Genomic DNA, 14,525 nt, shown 5'->3' with positions numbered 1-14,525 from the left:
GAGACACGGTAATCAAACCAATATCTAAGCTGTTGGAGTTTGCCGTGTTGAGGCCTGCTTGGCTAATCGGAGACTCCCTCTGAGCCAGTGATGTCCGTAAAGAAAGAAAGAAAGTTGATAGTATTAAAATGTTGATAGTCAAGCTGTTGAATGGCTGGCAATGAATGTCTCACTGCCAACAAGGACAGGATATTGACCAAATAAAGATTGGACAAACTCTAGTATCAAGTAGTTGGCTAGTCAGGATATTGACCAATAAAGATTGGACAAACTCTAGTGTCAAACTGTCAAGCAGTTGGCTAAGTCAAGCAACAAATCTTTTTGCAATGAGAAAATGTTTACAAACATGCAGATAGTGTGGAAGGTTGACTGCAGGTCCATTGCAGAAAATATTACCTATAATTAGAACGTTACACTGTTGGTATAAAGTATAAGTCAAGCGCTAACTAAGAAAAAATAAACCACACTTGAAATATAAATTCTTATAAAAAACATTTAATCAAGAGGTAAGGAAGGCTCAACGTAGGTCAACAAATAATATCAACATATCAATGTTATTTTTTGGGTTTAAAACTGAGTCCTTAGGTCAACAAATAGTATCAAGCTATCAATGTTATTTTCAACAAATAGTATCAAGCTATCAATGTTATTTTCAACAAATAGTATCAAAGTATCAATGTTATTTTCAACAAATAGTATCAAAGTATCAATGTTATTTTCAACGAATAGTATCAAAGTATCAATGTTGTTTTAACAAATAGTATCAAGCTATCAATGTTATTTTCAACAAATAGTATCAAGCTTATCAATTTTCAACAAATAGTACCAACATACCAATGTTATTTTCAACAAATAGTATCAACGTATCAATGTTATTTTTTGGATTTAAAACAGAGTCCATAGGTCAACAAACAGTATCAACATATCAATGTTTTTTTTTGGGTTTATAAGTTAGTCCATGTGTTTTGGCGACTGATAGCTTTCTACTATCTGGGATGATCCTCCATTTGTCCTTAAGCTGGACACTGGAGCGCAAACTGCCCAGCTGAGCTTTGATTTCTGACCAGAGACCTACACCAATGTACAATAAAATATCGTGAAACGGTGGCTCCACTTTTAATGTCATTAAAACCCTAATTTAAATTTCAATAAATTAAGAAAAATTAACAGTTAAGGAAAAAACATGGGTTAACAGTACATCTTTTTTTATTGAGTTGAACATGATCTATTACAACATAAAGTGGCTCCACTTTTAATATCATTAAAACAATAATTAAAATTTCAATAAATTAAGATGAATCAACAGTTAAGGAAACGGTACATCTTTTTTTATTGAGTTGAACATGATCTATTACAACATAAAGTGGCTCTACTTTTAATATCATTAAAACCCTAATTTAAATTTCAATAAATTACGACAAATCAACAGTTAAGGAAAAAACATTGGTTAACGGTACATCTTTTTTATTGAGTTGAGCATGATCTATTACAACAGAAACCGCAGCAACAGATAAACCCTGCATCTGGAATAAAAAATGCAATGGCGACAACCCCCACATTGAAGACACTACTCACCTTCACCGGTTTTTATTGTCTGAACAATAAATTCTTCTTCTTCTGAGGTTCCCCATTTACCTTTCAACAGTCTTGAATGTGATGGTGGTTTTCTCTGTCAAGAAAATAAAGATATTGGGATAATATTGTAAGTTTAGCACCATAAACTGCTGCTTGATACTGTTCAATAAACAATGCTCAAATAACAATTTATTATGAAAAAACAATAACAATGTTTGAACTTCAGAAAATTCAGTATCATACAGAGATTTTTTCAATGCCAGGAGTAAAGCTGGGGTTTTGAATACATCTTGTACATTTGTATAAAAACTTTTTTCTAAGACTTAGTCAACTACTATTATTCACACAGCCAAAAGACTTTGAATGGAAATGCAATAACAGCATAAAAAAAGTCTAATAGTGCTCAATCTTAAAACGCAGCACTACCAATATTACTTAAGAGGTCTCGTATTGTGTTTTTCATATTTTTGAAAAAACAAGAGACTTAAAACATTCAGGCTGTAAATTTAATGTATAAAAGATCAGAAAGTTAAAAAAAAATTGTCTTGCAGCTATACCAACCGAACGCAACCAAGGTTTCCTAAATAAAATTATTTCCTTACTATACAAAATATAAAACTCACTGATTGGCCGAAGGTTAGAAGACTCAGTCTTCCTTTAACTGGTGGTAAATAATTTTTAAAAACAGATCTTTCCTTTAATTCCTCTTCATCTGGAAAAATTACAGAATTTCAATAATTAAAGGTATCTAAATTATCAGGGGAGACAAACACATTTCTAAGTTAAGATATTTTCCTGGCAAGCAAAATTTGCTTGGATTATTTTTATACTGATATTTAATTATTCTGCAGACAGGGTTCATGCTCAAAAGTTCAAATAAAATTCCAGGAGTTTTCCAGGACTTTTCCAGGAGTTTAAAAAAAATTCAAGGAGATTTTAAAAACACAGCAGAACACATAAATTATTATTACTACAGCACAACCTAGTACCATATTTAAAAATACACTACCTAAGAAATAAATGACAGCTTAATTTCCTAATGATTGCAATTAACTATCATTAACTGCAATTACTTATAAAACCTCAGTTAATATTCATTCACTTGACACTTAGGTTACACTACATACTAGACTATTTCCCTCATGTTTACCCAATTACATGTGAATTATTGCCTACAATATCAGAATAGAAACATCTGTAATGTGTGCTTAGAATAAAAATAAAAGATGACAAAAACTAACTTCAGCAAAATGCCATTAGTCTATCCTGCAAGTACCTGAATCTACAGTTACAACTGCTGGCTTTCTTGATGATGGTGTTCTTGATGATGGGGTTCTTGGTGCAGGTTTTCTGGTTGCTGGCAACTCAGATGTTGAGGCCATAGAAGTTTTACGTAATTTCTTCATCCTTTCCTGTAAGCACAAAGCTCCTAATGAAGAATTATCTAATCTATGATTTTAACAGTTGGTGTTTCTTTTCAAGTTTTACATCCCCTGTTCATACATAAGGTGTTGAAATGTTGAGATGAAACAACTTTATGGTATTTTTATCAACAGCATCAGCCCAGTTGTAACTTTGTATGTGTAACAAGGCATATAGAATTGTATTTTCAATATGACTGATTAGTAAAGAGAAATTCTGGCCTCCTGATTTGTGAGTGAAAGAAAGTCAAGAATTTATTAGCACTAAGTGTCACACAGAGGAGGAGAGAAAGAGAGGGATGTAAAAGATATGAGAGGTATGTGGGATACACGTACAAGTATGGGAACCCTCTTTTTTCTGTGTATATGTTAATCTCAATGAAGAATCTCACCTTCCGCTCATTGACAAGTTGCACTAATGTACGCTCTGCACTGGCCCTCATTTCCTCAACCTCATCATCACTCAGCCGGTCTCTTAAATATTCAACATGAATATACAACTGCTCTCTGCAATGCAAAAAACAACCTAGTAAAATTTATTGATACAACATAAAATACTGGGTAATGTACTTTTTTTAAAATAAGAGAATCTTTATGAACTGTTTTTTCCATAAGTAATCAGCAAAATGCATTCATAAATATAGATGAAATATTTTACTAAAATAATACAATTACAAATAGATTTGATAAAAATATCAGTATAAACTGAAATTAAACTCCAAAAATAATTCATATCATTCAAATCTCTAAAGATTAAATCATCAACTTCAGAAATCTGTTAGAACATTATCGTTATTTTCCTGGAATCCCACACCACTTACCTTATCTTATCCAAGTCATCATCAGTGAAGTCTTTCAACTGTTTTTTTGCACCGTGTTTCTTTCTAATTTTTTCAACGTCTTCCCAAAGTTGGTCCTCATTCATGTCATTATCTGTGACGTCAGAGTCATCTGTGACATCAGACCTATCTCTACTGGCAATACAATGCAAACAGCTATCAATTATATGTCAGCCTCCATATATATAATATAACAATACTGACCATTAAGACCTATATTCAATTCATATATAAGCCTCCCTATATAACAACATTTACAGTTAGGACCTATATTCAATTCACATGTAGGCTTCCCTAAACAACAAAATTAACTGTCAAGTTCTAAGTTCAAGTAGGTACAGGGTTATAAAAACATAGCTATGCAAAGTTACTTATTCTGACTTATGGCCAATAAGGTAGGTTGTGTAGAATTCACCTATGTCTGCATCCTCTGCATTAGAGAAAATAGTGTACTATTACAACTTTTAGTACCTCCATTATGTTGACTAACTTGGCTAGGTACCCATCAGAAAATAGCCATGAGCTAGAAATTGATTCTTTTTTGTTATTATATTACATCAACAATATTTTCACATAGGACATTTATTTACTGAATATAAATAATTAAATTAGGCCTATAGGCTACTATATAATGTGTATATTATCAATGAATGTCAAAATGCTCTCATATTATTAATCATACATAGACCTAGAGATCTATTTGTTAATTATTTTTACCCATTTGAAGCCATCGAGACAGGATCAATTCAGTGAACAACTGGCGCATAGGCTTCTGACATCCAACTTTCTTCTAAAAAGATTCTTACTTAATTATTAATTGGTAATTTAGAAATAAGTTAAGTTAAATGTATTGACAATTGTTTGGATGTTTTAACTTTTTTGTTATTATTTAAGCTAGTGTCAGATAAATCATGCATATCTAATCCTAACGGTTTCTTAATGTTTTTATTGTGTTTATTATATAGATTTCTATTTTATATAGGGCCTAATAAACAGTGTTTCTTCCCGCCTTTTTTCTCCGGGGGGGGGGGGGGGGGGGGGGGCACTTGAAATGTTCGGGGGGCGGTAAACTTTCTTCGGGGGGGGGGGGGGGGGGCGGGCGGACACTGTTAAAAGAATATATTTTCTATATAAATTATATAAATTTCATTTCGGGGGAAGAGATGCCTGGAAGAAACTCTGCTAATAAAATACTAGATCTAGACTAAATACGCTCAACCGGAGGTGACCGTGAAGCTGCGAATAAAATACGTTAAAATGGAGTTTTACAGAAGACTAGGTCGGGTGTGGGGAAATTGCGAGACGCGAAAAGCGAAATGGCGAGGCGGGAAAATGAGAGAAGGTAATGCGAGACATACCTGCGGAATTAAGGGTAAATAGCGAGACACTTTTTGCGAAAAAAGGTTTTTCCTTTTTTTTCCATCTTTATTTATTTAAATTATTTTTTTTTGTTTTAAAATAAACAAGCATTTAGCCATACCCTTTAACACGAGTGTTGTATGTTGTTATTTTTTATCTAGATACTAAGAAGATAGATAGATCTATATCTAGATCTATCTATTTAAAAATCCTAACATCGTTGCTGTGCTACTGTCATCGCCCGCTCTTGTTAGCAAGAGGAAAATCCCGTCTCAGTCGGCATTAATTTAAAAATCTAGCCCGCTCATGTTTATACAAACGTGAGCTGTGTCATTGTGAATTGGTATAATCTTGTCAGCAGGAGAGATATTCTGCAACATGTATTTATGGATTTTTGTACTTGCAAAAAGTGTAAAAGTATAAACAATTCTAAAAAGTGCAATTTATTTTTTTATTAAGTAATTTTAATTACAAACAAAATTTACAAACAAAATCTTCTGAAACAGTCCTCAAACACACCTCGTGACACCATCTTTCACACATAGTACACCCAATCCCATTTATACATTTTTCTTTTGCTACTTCTTCAAATCCACATTTACAACATTTCACATTCTCATCACAGTTGACCTCCTCGTTCATCCCACAAACAACACTTGCACCCATGTTCTCATCATCATCATCCGCACGCTCAACATCTGTTTTCCGTTTTTTATAATTTGTATTTTTTTATCATTTCTGTAATTTTGGCAATGTCTTGCTCATTGTTGTCACCAGCAGTTGAGTTTTTTTAAAACATCGATATTTTCCCAAAATCTTGTCTAATTTCGGTCAAAATAGAGTATTTTAATCAATTCCTATTACAATGTATTAAAACAGTTTTCTAAAACGCGTAAAAAAGTCTAAAATTCTTTTTCTAACATTGCTTTTTTATAGTGTGACTTCACATCTAACCCCCCCCCCCCTCCTCCCCCTCATCACACATTGTCATAAAATTACAGACCCCCCCCCCCTCACGAGTGTGACGTCATTTATGGAAGACCCCAAATAACACCACCACCAAAACCAAAAAATTCAGATAAGTTCAACTTGGTTTTTAAAATATTTGAAGTAGGCCCATAGCTTACGATATAGCACGAGCAACTGATAATATCGGTGACGTCACTTTATTTTGTTGTATCCAAAATATAATACAAAATTTCTATGCAACAATAGAAAATATGTTTGCGGCGGCAGCGGATCCGGGCACGGCGATCTTCAAAGACGGTAAATCAGGCGGCCTCGGCGTTCGACACAAAAGACAGAAGTTGATCTATCGTCGGTGGTATTTCCGTCGGTTTCGAACAAGGTGGTATTCTAAGTCGACACAAAAGATGGGGGGAGTTGACTAATCATCAGTATGTCTAGCGACGGAAAAATCGGAAGATTTAACAATGTAAACGAAACGTCTTTGAAGTCTGGACCAAATACCACTGAAAATCGGGTGCGGTAAATTTTTCGCAGAAATCTTCGCATTTCAACACCACCCAGCGTAAGTATCGGCTTGTGGTAAAATGCGAGACAAAAAAGTCACGTGACCGACCGTTTTCGCGCCCTTCTCGCATTTTCCCACCTCGCCATTTCGCTTTTCGCGTCTCGCAATTTCCCCACACCCGACTAGGTTAGTATGTAGCATTAGAACAAAGGGAGATAATTTTCATATAAAAACCTGCCCAGAGCTCTTGGCTGATTTTTCAAATTTTGTTTTTACCACTGTCTCTTATTAATTTTAAATTAATATCATATTAATTTCCAATACACAAAGCAACTACATTTTCACAATCTACTGAGGTTCAGCTATAGCCTAATGCAATTACTTTTCATTTTCTTTCATTTTTGCTTATAAAAAAATTGATTTGAAAACAATATATGCTCTAAATCAACTTTATTTTAATATATAAACACTTGCCTGCACACAAAACTATGCAAAATCAGTTAAATAAACCACGTGTGGTTCTTATTTTATAAAGAAATTGTGATAGAATTTTACAAATACATTTTTTATGAATTTTTAAAGATTTGGACCTTTATCAGCCATGTTGTTTTTTCCTATATAATTAGTCATAGTAAAAATGTACATTTTTAAAAATAAGGCATAACAACAAACAGAAACAAGCCTGCACAATTATTAATGCAAATTTACATAAAGGAAACACCCCTGATTCATAATTTATCATTAGAATTCAAAAAATTTTTGCAAACATATTTTATAAAATTTTCATTTTTGTTTCCCACTAGTTTCATTTTTTACAGAGATTATAGATCTATAAGACCACACATTTTAAACAGAAAAAAAATTATTTCTCCTCTCCTGTTGAAGATAGAAATATAAATTTGGTACCAATGGAATTCTTAATCCTTCCTCTAACTAACTCATATGATTTTAAGATTAAATACTCAAAAATTAATTTTGAATGCTACAACCTAGACTAGGTCTATATCTGTATATCATATCTTAAATCTCCTACATAATACGTAGATCTAGAAATCTAGATCTACGTATTAAACTATTTGGTAATCTATCATTTTAGGTACGTGTCGTAAAATCGCCAGCTACTAGATCTAGATCATCTCGATATAGTAATGTGAAAAACAGGTGACTCCTTAAATTTTAATTTTAAGTACCTAAAGGCCTAAAGGCTAAAGAGTAAAATTAAGACAAAGTAAAACTAAACCGTGAGTAAAAGTAAAACGATAGATTACCAACTAGTCTAGATAGATCTATTTATATTATAATTCAGGATAGTGGTGAGGATAGGGTATATAGTATATAGTATATAGATCTAGATCTAGTATATAATAAATATAGATCTAGATCTAGTGACCTTTTTTTTTCAAACAGTTGACAGATACAAAATCCCGCTGAAAACGGGCCAAAAGTATCAGCTGGTGTAAACAAACACAAAAAGGCTAGTATAACTACCGGAAATAAAATTAAAATATTTAATATTAAAACTCTGCAGCCTAAACATAAGACGATAAACGACCCGTATAATTTTTTTAGCGCAATTTCCATACTGGTTTTTTAATAATATAAGTGTCTTGATTTATAAATTAAATTATTTGCATGCAGTTTCTCAAGTTTTTTGTCTTTGTAATGTGCGCCAAACAATTTGATTGGTTTTATAGGCCATTTAAATTGTAAAAAAGGCCAGGGCATATGATACTTTATAGTAGCCTACTAGAAGTACAAAAATACTTTTTTAAAATACAATGGCCTACATTCCACAACACTCTTAAACTTGTAATTAATTTCTAGGCCAGGTTAATTAGACCTATATATATATATATAGAAGTCTATATATATATATATATATATATTAATGCAAAAGAAATGATGATTTATTATGCATCTTATACATTCCTTGATACTGTTAAATGTGGACAACTGCAAAACGTTAATGAGAACTTAATTGAAAGATAAGTAGTTTTTAGAAGATGCAGTCTACTGTGTGATCTAGCAGGCCTAGTGTTTTTGAGAGGAATTAACACGAAGATACGCAGAAAGTTTGTTGACATACGGTTAGGGTCATAACATTTTTTTTGTAATCACGTGCTAATTGGCAAAGCTGTTTTCTTATTTGTACATTTTGTTAAATTTGTGGTGAAAGTAATACAAAGAATGTATGTTTTAAAAATATATTTTCTTCGTCCTATTTAAAAAAAAAGACTTTCAAGATTTTTCATGCTAAGATTGCATACCCAAATTCCAACCTAGCTGTTGTAAAATTTAAAGACATACTTATGATAATTTAAAAAAAAAAACATCACCACCACCAAAGTCTGAAAATCTTGCCTTATCAATGGCATGTATTGTGGATTACACTTGGCTCTGCATTTACCTGAATGGTTATTTACTTCCTGTTTTTTCAAAGTACATTGAAGTAAGCATCAAAATCATAACATTATGCCAAAAAAAAAAAAAAAAAAAAACAGAACTAGATCACAATAAATAGTCAACTCTTCAAAAACTCTGATGAAAAGTTTATTTTCTTCAAACTTAGAAACAGTTAACAAAATGCATCTATAAATAAGAACACTCAGTTATATAATAAATCAAGTGATCACTAGCAAAAAGGTTTTGAGGTTGATTTATATTTATAAATTTCATATCCAGCTTTAATTGGTACCTGGCATGAGATTGGGTAGTGTGCAGACTACGTAATCCTTTTTGCTTGACAAAGACCAAATAAAAAACCATACAGAACTTGTCAGATAATACAGTAAAAATACAAATATAAAATATTCTAATAACTATCATCAGAATAAACAATCTTTTAAATTTACTAACTAACAGTAAAATGCAAAATTTAAGTATTCATTTAAAAAACATTCTGATCAAATATCACATTCCTGTGCTTGATCCTCCAGCATATCAAACAGTAGGTTTGACACAGCTTGCTTGAACCTACGTTTGTTTCTTATCAGAAGCTCATCCACTGATGGGAGTAAACCCTGGAAAAACTGAAGGTCCACCTCCAGGTCAACATCAGTTACCATGAGTGGCCTCTTCCTTGCAGGTGGAAACTGATTAGCATGATATCTTTCAAAGAGCATCAGTCTCCCTTGTCGAGATGAATTAATTTCTAGCTGCTCTAGCTGTGGTGGGGTTGTTGATCTTGATGTGGAGACAGTGTATGAAACTGATCTTGGCAGACCTTGATCCATTGGACTAGCACGATTAGGGAAATCTGTTGCATTGACCTGTTTGGGCATTGATGTGGTTGTGGTGGCAATGACGGAAACATGAACTGGCACACTTTGATCCAGTAGACTAGCACGGTCTGGCAAATTTGTTGCATTGACCTGTTTGGGCACTAATGATGTGGATGTTGATGGATTGACTGGAATAGGCACTGACAGACCCTGGTGAAATGGATTAGTGCTATCAGCCACATTTGATGCACTTACTGTGGATACAATGACAGAAACAGGAATTGACAGACCTTGGTCCATTGGACTAGTGCCGTCAATCAAATTTGATGGATCCTTTTGAGTGGGCACAGATGTAGATGTAGAGAAATTAATGGGAGCAGGTTTTTGCAGATCTTGGAGCAATAGACTGGTGAAATCAGGCAAAGCTGTTGACATCTGTAAGGTTGCTGATACAGTTGATGTGGAGGCAATCTTTGCATCAGGATTCATCATACCCTGACAGCTTGATGGGGTCTTGGTATCAGCACACCCAACCTCACCAGCCTTAATAACCTCCATTTTTTTCACATCTGCGTATTTCACATCCATCCGTCCCAACAAAAGTGATTTCTCATATTTTGAGCTTGGTAAATTATCTGTCAAAGTTTAAATTTGATTTACAATTTAATAGTTTGTGCATTGAAGTTTTTGGATAACTAAACATTAAAGATTGTTTACTGATCTATGATTTAAGAAACAATACATTGCTGAGTAAGCCTAAATATAATGAAATCAAACTCCAATACAAAATATTTCCATCAAATAAACTTAAAATAAAAAAATTTGATCCCTCTTAGTAAAGTAGAAATCGGCATAAAATCGGGTAAAATTGTATTTCAATGATAATATTTATTTTCCATGATAAAGCTGAGTTAACAAACTTGGCATGGGTTTATAAAACATAGCTACCAATACATAATATATTACTTGTATGTTTTCTGGCATTCCAGATTTAATTTACTGTACTTGGTAAGCCTGCTCAAGAAAATACATTACCTGATGCTGTGTTTATAGCCTCCTCCTTTTTAAATTTCAATTTTTCTTTCAGTATATCCTTACACTCAGGTACCTGAAACAAAATTGTTACAACTGTTTTAAAATGAACACAACTAAATTTAAAAAAGAGAGATATATGAGCCAGAAAGGAAAAGGCACCTCGATAGCAAAGTTTTTTAATACATATTTTTTTAAATTCCTGGTGTGTAAATTATGCAAAATTTATTTGACAATGGCTAAAGGTACCCAGCAACATCCTCGTTACATTTAATGGCCCAAAAAAGTACAGCTACATGAACTTATTCATCGTGAAAGAACAAACTAACCTCTTATGATACCTTTAACTCTTCAGAATTGGGTAATTTATAACACAAACTTACCGCTCCTTCATAATACATACAGCTGAATATATAAAAACACTGCTAATTGTTTTATTATAAACACATCTTGACAAAAGTCAGCACTACTAGAACTTCAGTAAAATGCATAAACTAAAACTATAAATCACCTTTAATAAAACAGGAGTCTCAAAAAATTTAGCAATTTTTTGAATCAAGCTTGTAATCTTATGAATAAGCTGTTTAGGATGTGGAGCATTTATGTCAAGTAACATGTCTTGGTTGTCCAGGCTTTTCAAAATTTTCTGTTGATATATTAATTTTTTTTTAAGATTTCAGTAACAATATTTTTAAAAATATATGAAGTAAGGTTAACATTAAATTCTGGGGGAAAAAAAGTATTAAACATCCAGTATGTTTAAAACGGCAAACAATATTTTAATCTGTGTTGAAGTGTTTCAGACATACTTTTTCTGTTCTACTCTTCATGTTGATCAAATCTCTAAGTCTTGTGGCTGAATGAGAGTATATATTATTTAACTCTTCTTTAGAGTGGACTGGTGAGTCTAATGCTGTACAAAGCTGCAGTACCTGGAGAAAAAAAAACAATAGATTCTTTGGGTTTTTACTTTTTTATTTTTTTTTAAATTATTGAATTTATTTTGATTAAAATATTTATGGAACAAAAATCTGCAACAGCTAATGAAATAAATCTTAAAACTTGAAGAGTATTACTTAATATAATACAACAGGGTAGTTAAAAGATAAAGCACTTGACTGCTACTCCAAAAGTCAGGATTTTATATCTTGGATTTGAGTATCAGTAGGGCATCCCTTAGCCCACCCAGCTCTGATAAGTAGGCTAACTGACTTAGGTTAGAGAAAACAAAAGGCAGTGGGGCTTAATGTTGATCAAACAACCCCTTCATATATAAACAGATGAACTGCCATATGGATAATTTTTAGACTTAGAGGGGGACCTTACTTTAAAAAAAAAATATATTACTTTGTTCTTTAAAATATAACTTTTATTAATAATTTATCTGATGATCACACTTAATCTAACATTTATGGTAAAAATTAAATTCTGTAGATAACAAAAGTGGTTATGAAAATAACTAACAAATAGATAAGTGTAAAGTAAACTTTTTCTGGCTGCTTCAACAACTTCGGGACCCAGATTAAAGGAGACATGGAAATAGTTTAGCGAGTAGAAAAGTTCATTGATCAGCTCTATAGTGCAGAACTCCTCATGGCTGTCTATGACGGAATCATAGCCCCAGTCTTCTAGACCTTGCTTCACCAGTTTCAACAAGCTGAACATAATCAGAACCAATTGGGCTTTATCTTCATTTCCTGGCTCATTAAGGTGTATTGACTGTTTCAGTATACCTGGAGAATATTAGCAATTAAAAAATGTCCAATGGTTTAAATTTTTTTACTTGTACTATAAAAGTATAATAATGTGAAAGAAAATCATATTCATTTTCCATTAATTAATGAGAGATAGGGGTAAAAACAAAATCAGAAAACTCAGGATTGAAATATTTAAATGCAAGTTAATAGAAGTTATCTTCCCTGTGCCCTTACAATATTTTACAATCTAAGATCTTACAATAATTATTTATTTAAACAATTAAAACAATAAATAATTAATGAAGTTCAATAAACTTAAAAATTAAAAACTAAACTATTAGTAGTAGTAGTATTAGCTTAGTGACACCTAGTCTTAGAGTTTAGAGACTCTTACTCTTAGTCTTCTTTTATTTAGTCAGTTCAGTCAGTAGTTACTAATTTTCTAATAAAGATCTAGATCTCTAGATCTAAAAAAAACTAGGTGTAATTAGTTACTTAACTTTCTATTTTCAGTCTACTGTAACTGTGCTACTCACTACTGACTGATGTAACTTTTATTACTTTGTAACCCAGTCAGTAATTGTACTGTACTGTTGTCAATGTCAGTTGTAGTTACTAGATCTAGAATCTAGACTAGTAGTTAGGCTAAATTATAATTGTTGTAATATTATAATCTGATATAATCTAGATCTAGATTCTACCTTTTAAGAGATTGTATGGTTCTTCCAAATGAACCCAACTTTTTTGTGAAGTGCACTGAATGCAATCAAAAACGCAATAGTTAAAAATCTCTTGATAAATTTTGTCACGTTCATCATTGTTACGCCAGTAATCCATTTTTTAAAAACCAATCTTCTTCTTACCCGGATATTGCCAGATTAAAATTTAAAATTTGGCCACAAAGTCCGTATTACTAGCTGAAATTTACAAATAATTATAGATTTTAATTATGCATATTTTATATTTAAAATGGTCTATGCCTAGAAGAAGCGCAGTGACCCATCCCAACACATGAGGCGAAATATCAAATTCTGCTCCATATATTTAGGCATATCGTTTAGGTTTATAGGCCAATACACTTTGACCAAAGCTCGAAATCGGCCAAAGTGGGAATCGGCCAGTCAATCGGGGAACAACTAATAATATCTCATCACACCGACCAATCTTTGGAACTTGTCAACCCACATTGCAAGATTGTATAAGAAGTTATTAATGATCAATGACTGTAGCTGGTGTAAGTAAATGTAGTCCGCCAAATTTGATGAGATGCCCCCTTTGGTTAAAAAAAACACAGCTGTTTTTGTAAATTCTGCCATAGCAGCTGTACAACACTAGGCCTAAAGGTATTAATTTTTCAAATTTTTAGTAAAGTCATTTTAAAAAATCCACACTATCAAGTTTTTATTACCACATTTGCTTGAATAACACCGTACACGATTTTCAGATTATTTATAAGGCATCTCCAAATGATTATTATTTATTGAATCTAGTCTTGGTCACCATTCAGGGATTATTATGACGTGACAGTTTGTATTTTTTAGCGCAATTTCCATTCTGGAGAATTGCGTTTATTAAACCCGTCATTTCTGGATGGATGAATGGATGGATGTATGAATGAATATGTGTCCGCAGCTTTAAGTCGTATCTCCTCCTCAACGAAGCAATATCGAGGACTAGTTCCAAAAGCAATTATGTTAAGCAAGTTACGAGGATGAACATAGGCTATAAAAATTCCGGATTTCTTTCATGGATTTCCCGGAAAAGCCGAAAAACCTCGACAAAATGCAGTTTTTGGCCCATATCTCGGCAACCAGACCACTTAGCTACTTGAAACATGTACCAATCGATTCCTGCCATAATTTAGAACAATATTGCCGAAGAAAGTTTTCAAAAATATCCTTGCGTTC

General features: G+C 32.6%; 2 protein-coding genes across 4 annotated transcripts; both read right to left on the bottom strand.

Moving 5' to 3' along the window:
- Positions 1-478: 478 nt before the first annotated feature.
- On the bottom strand, positions 479-8,134 carry LOC131944760 (uncharacterized). Of its 3 annotated transcripts, none has more exons than XM_059305568.1 (8): positions 8,059-8,134; positions 4,553-4,625; positions 3,818-3,970; positions 3,389-3,503; positions 2,852-2,987; positions 2,199-2,287; positions 1,576-1,669; positions 479-1,071 (listed from the first exon to the last, which is right to left on the bottom strand). In XM_059305568.1, the coding sequence occupies exons 2-8, from the start codon at positions 4,564-4,566 to the stop codon at positions 926-928; spliced, it is 747 nt and encodes a 248-aa protein (XP_059161551.1). In that variant the 5' UTR covers positions 4,567-4,625; positions 8,059-8,134; the 3' UTR covers positions 479-925. The 3 variants fall into 3 exon arrangements, with proteins under 3 accessions (XP_059161551.1, XP_059161552.1, XP_059161550.1); XM_059305569.1 differs by having other exon boundaries at positions 3,818-3,967; XM_059305567.1 differs by lacking the exon at positions 8,059-8,134 and having other exon boundaries at positions 4,553-4,666.
- A 1,082-nt stretch (positions 8,135-9,216) lies between these two features.
- LOC131944761 (uncharacterized) lies at positions 9,217-13,471 on the bottom strand. Its single transcript, XM_059305573.1, has 6 exons — positions 13,320-13,471; positions 12,386-12,654; positions 11,731-11,853; positions 11,433-11,567; positions 10,925-10,997; positions 9,217-10,524 (listed from the first exon to the last, which is right to left on the bottom strand). Exons 1-6 carry the CDS (start codon positions 13,453-13,455, stop codon positions 9,572-9,574), a joined length of 1,689 nt encoding a protein of 562 aa, XP_059161556.1. The 5' UTR covers positions 13,456-13,471; the 3' UTR covers positions 9,217-9,571.
- Between the last annotated feature and the right edge of the window lie 1,054 nt (positions 13,472-14,525).

The sequence above is a fragment of the Physella acuta genome, unplaced genomic scaffold (genome assembly GCF_028476545.2).
Source record: "Physella acuta isolate Inbredline_101_S28 unplaced genomic scaffold, ASM2847654v3 ptg000508l, whole genome shotgun sequence".
NCBI classification, from domain to species: Eukaryota; Metazoa; Mollusca; class Gastropoda; family Physidae; genus Physella; species Physella acuta.
The sequence above is the reverse complement of the archived record's forward strand: the minus strand, read 5'-3'. Positions and strand labels throughout refer to the sequence as shown.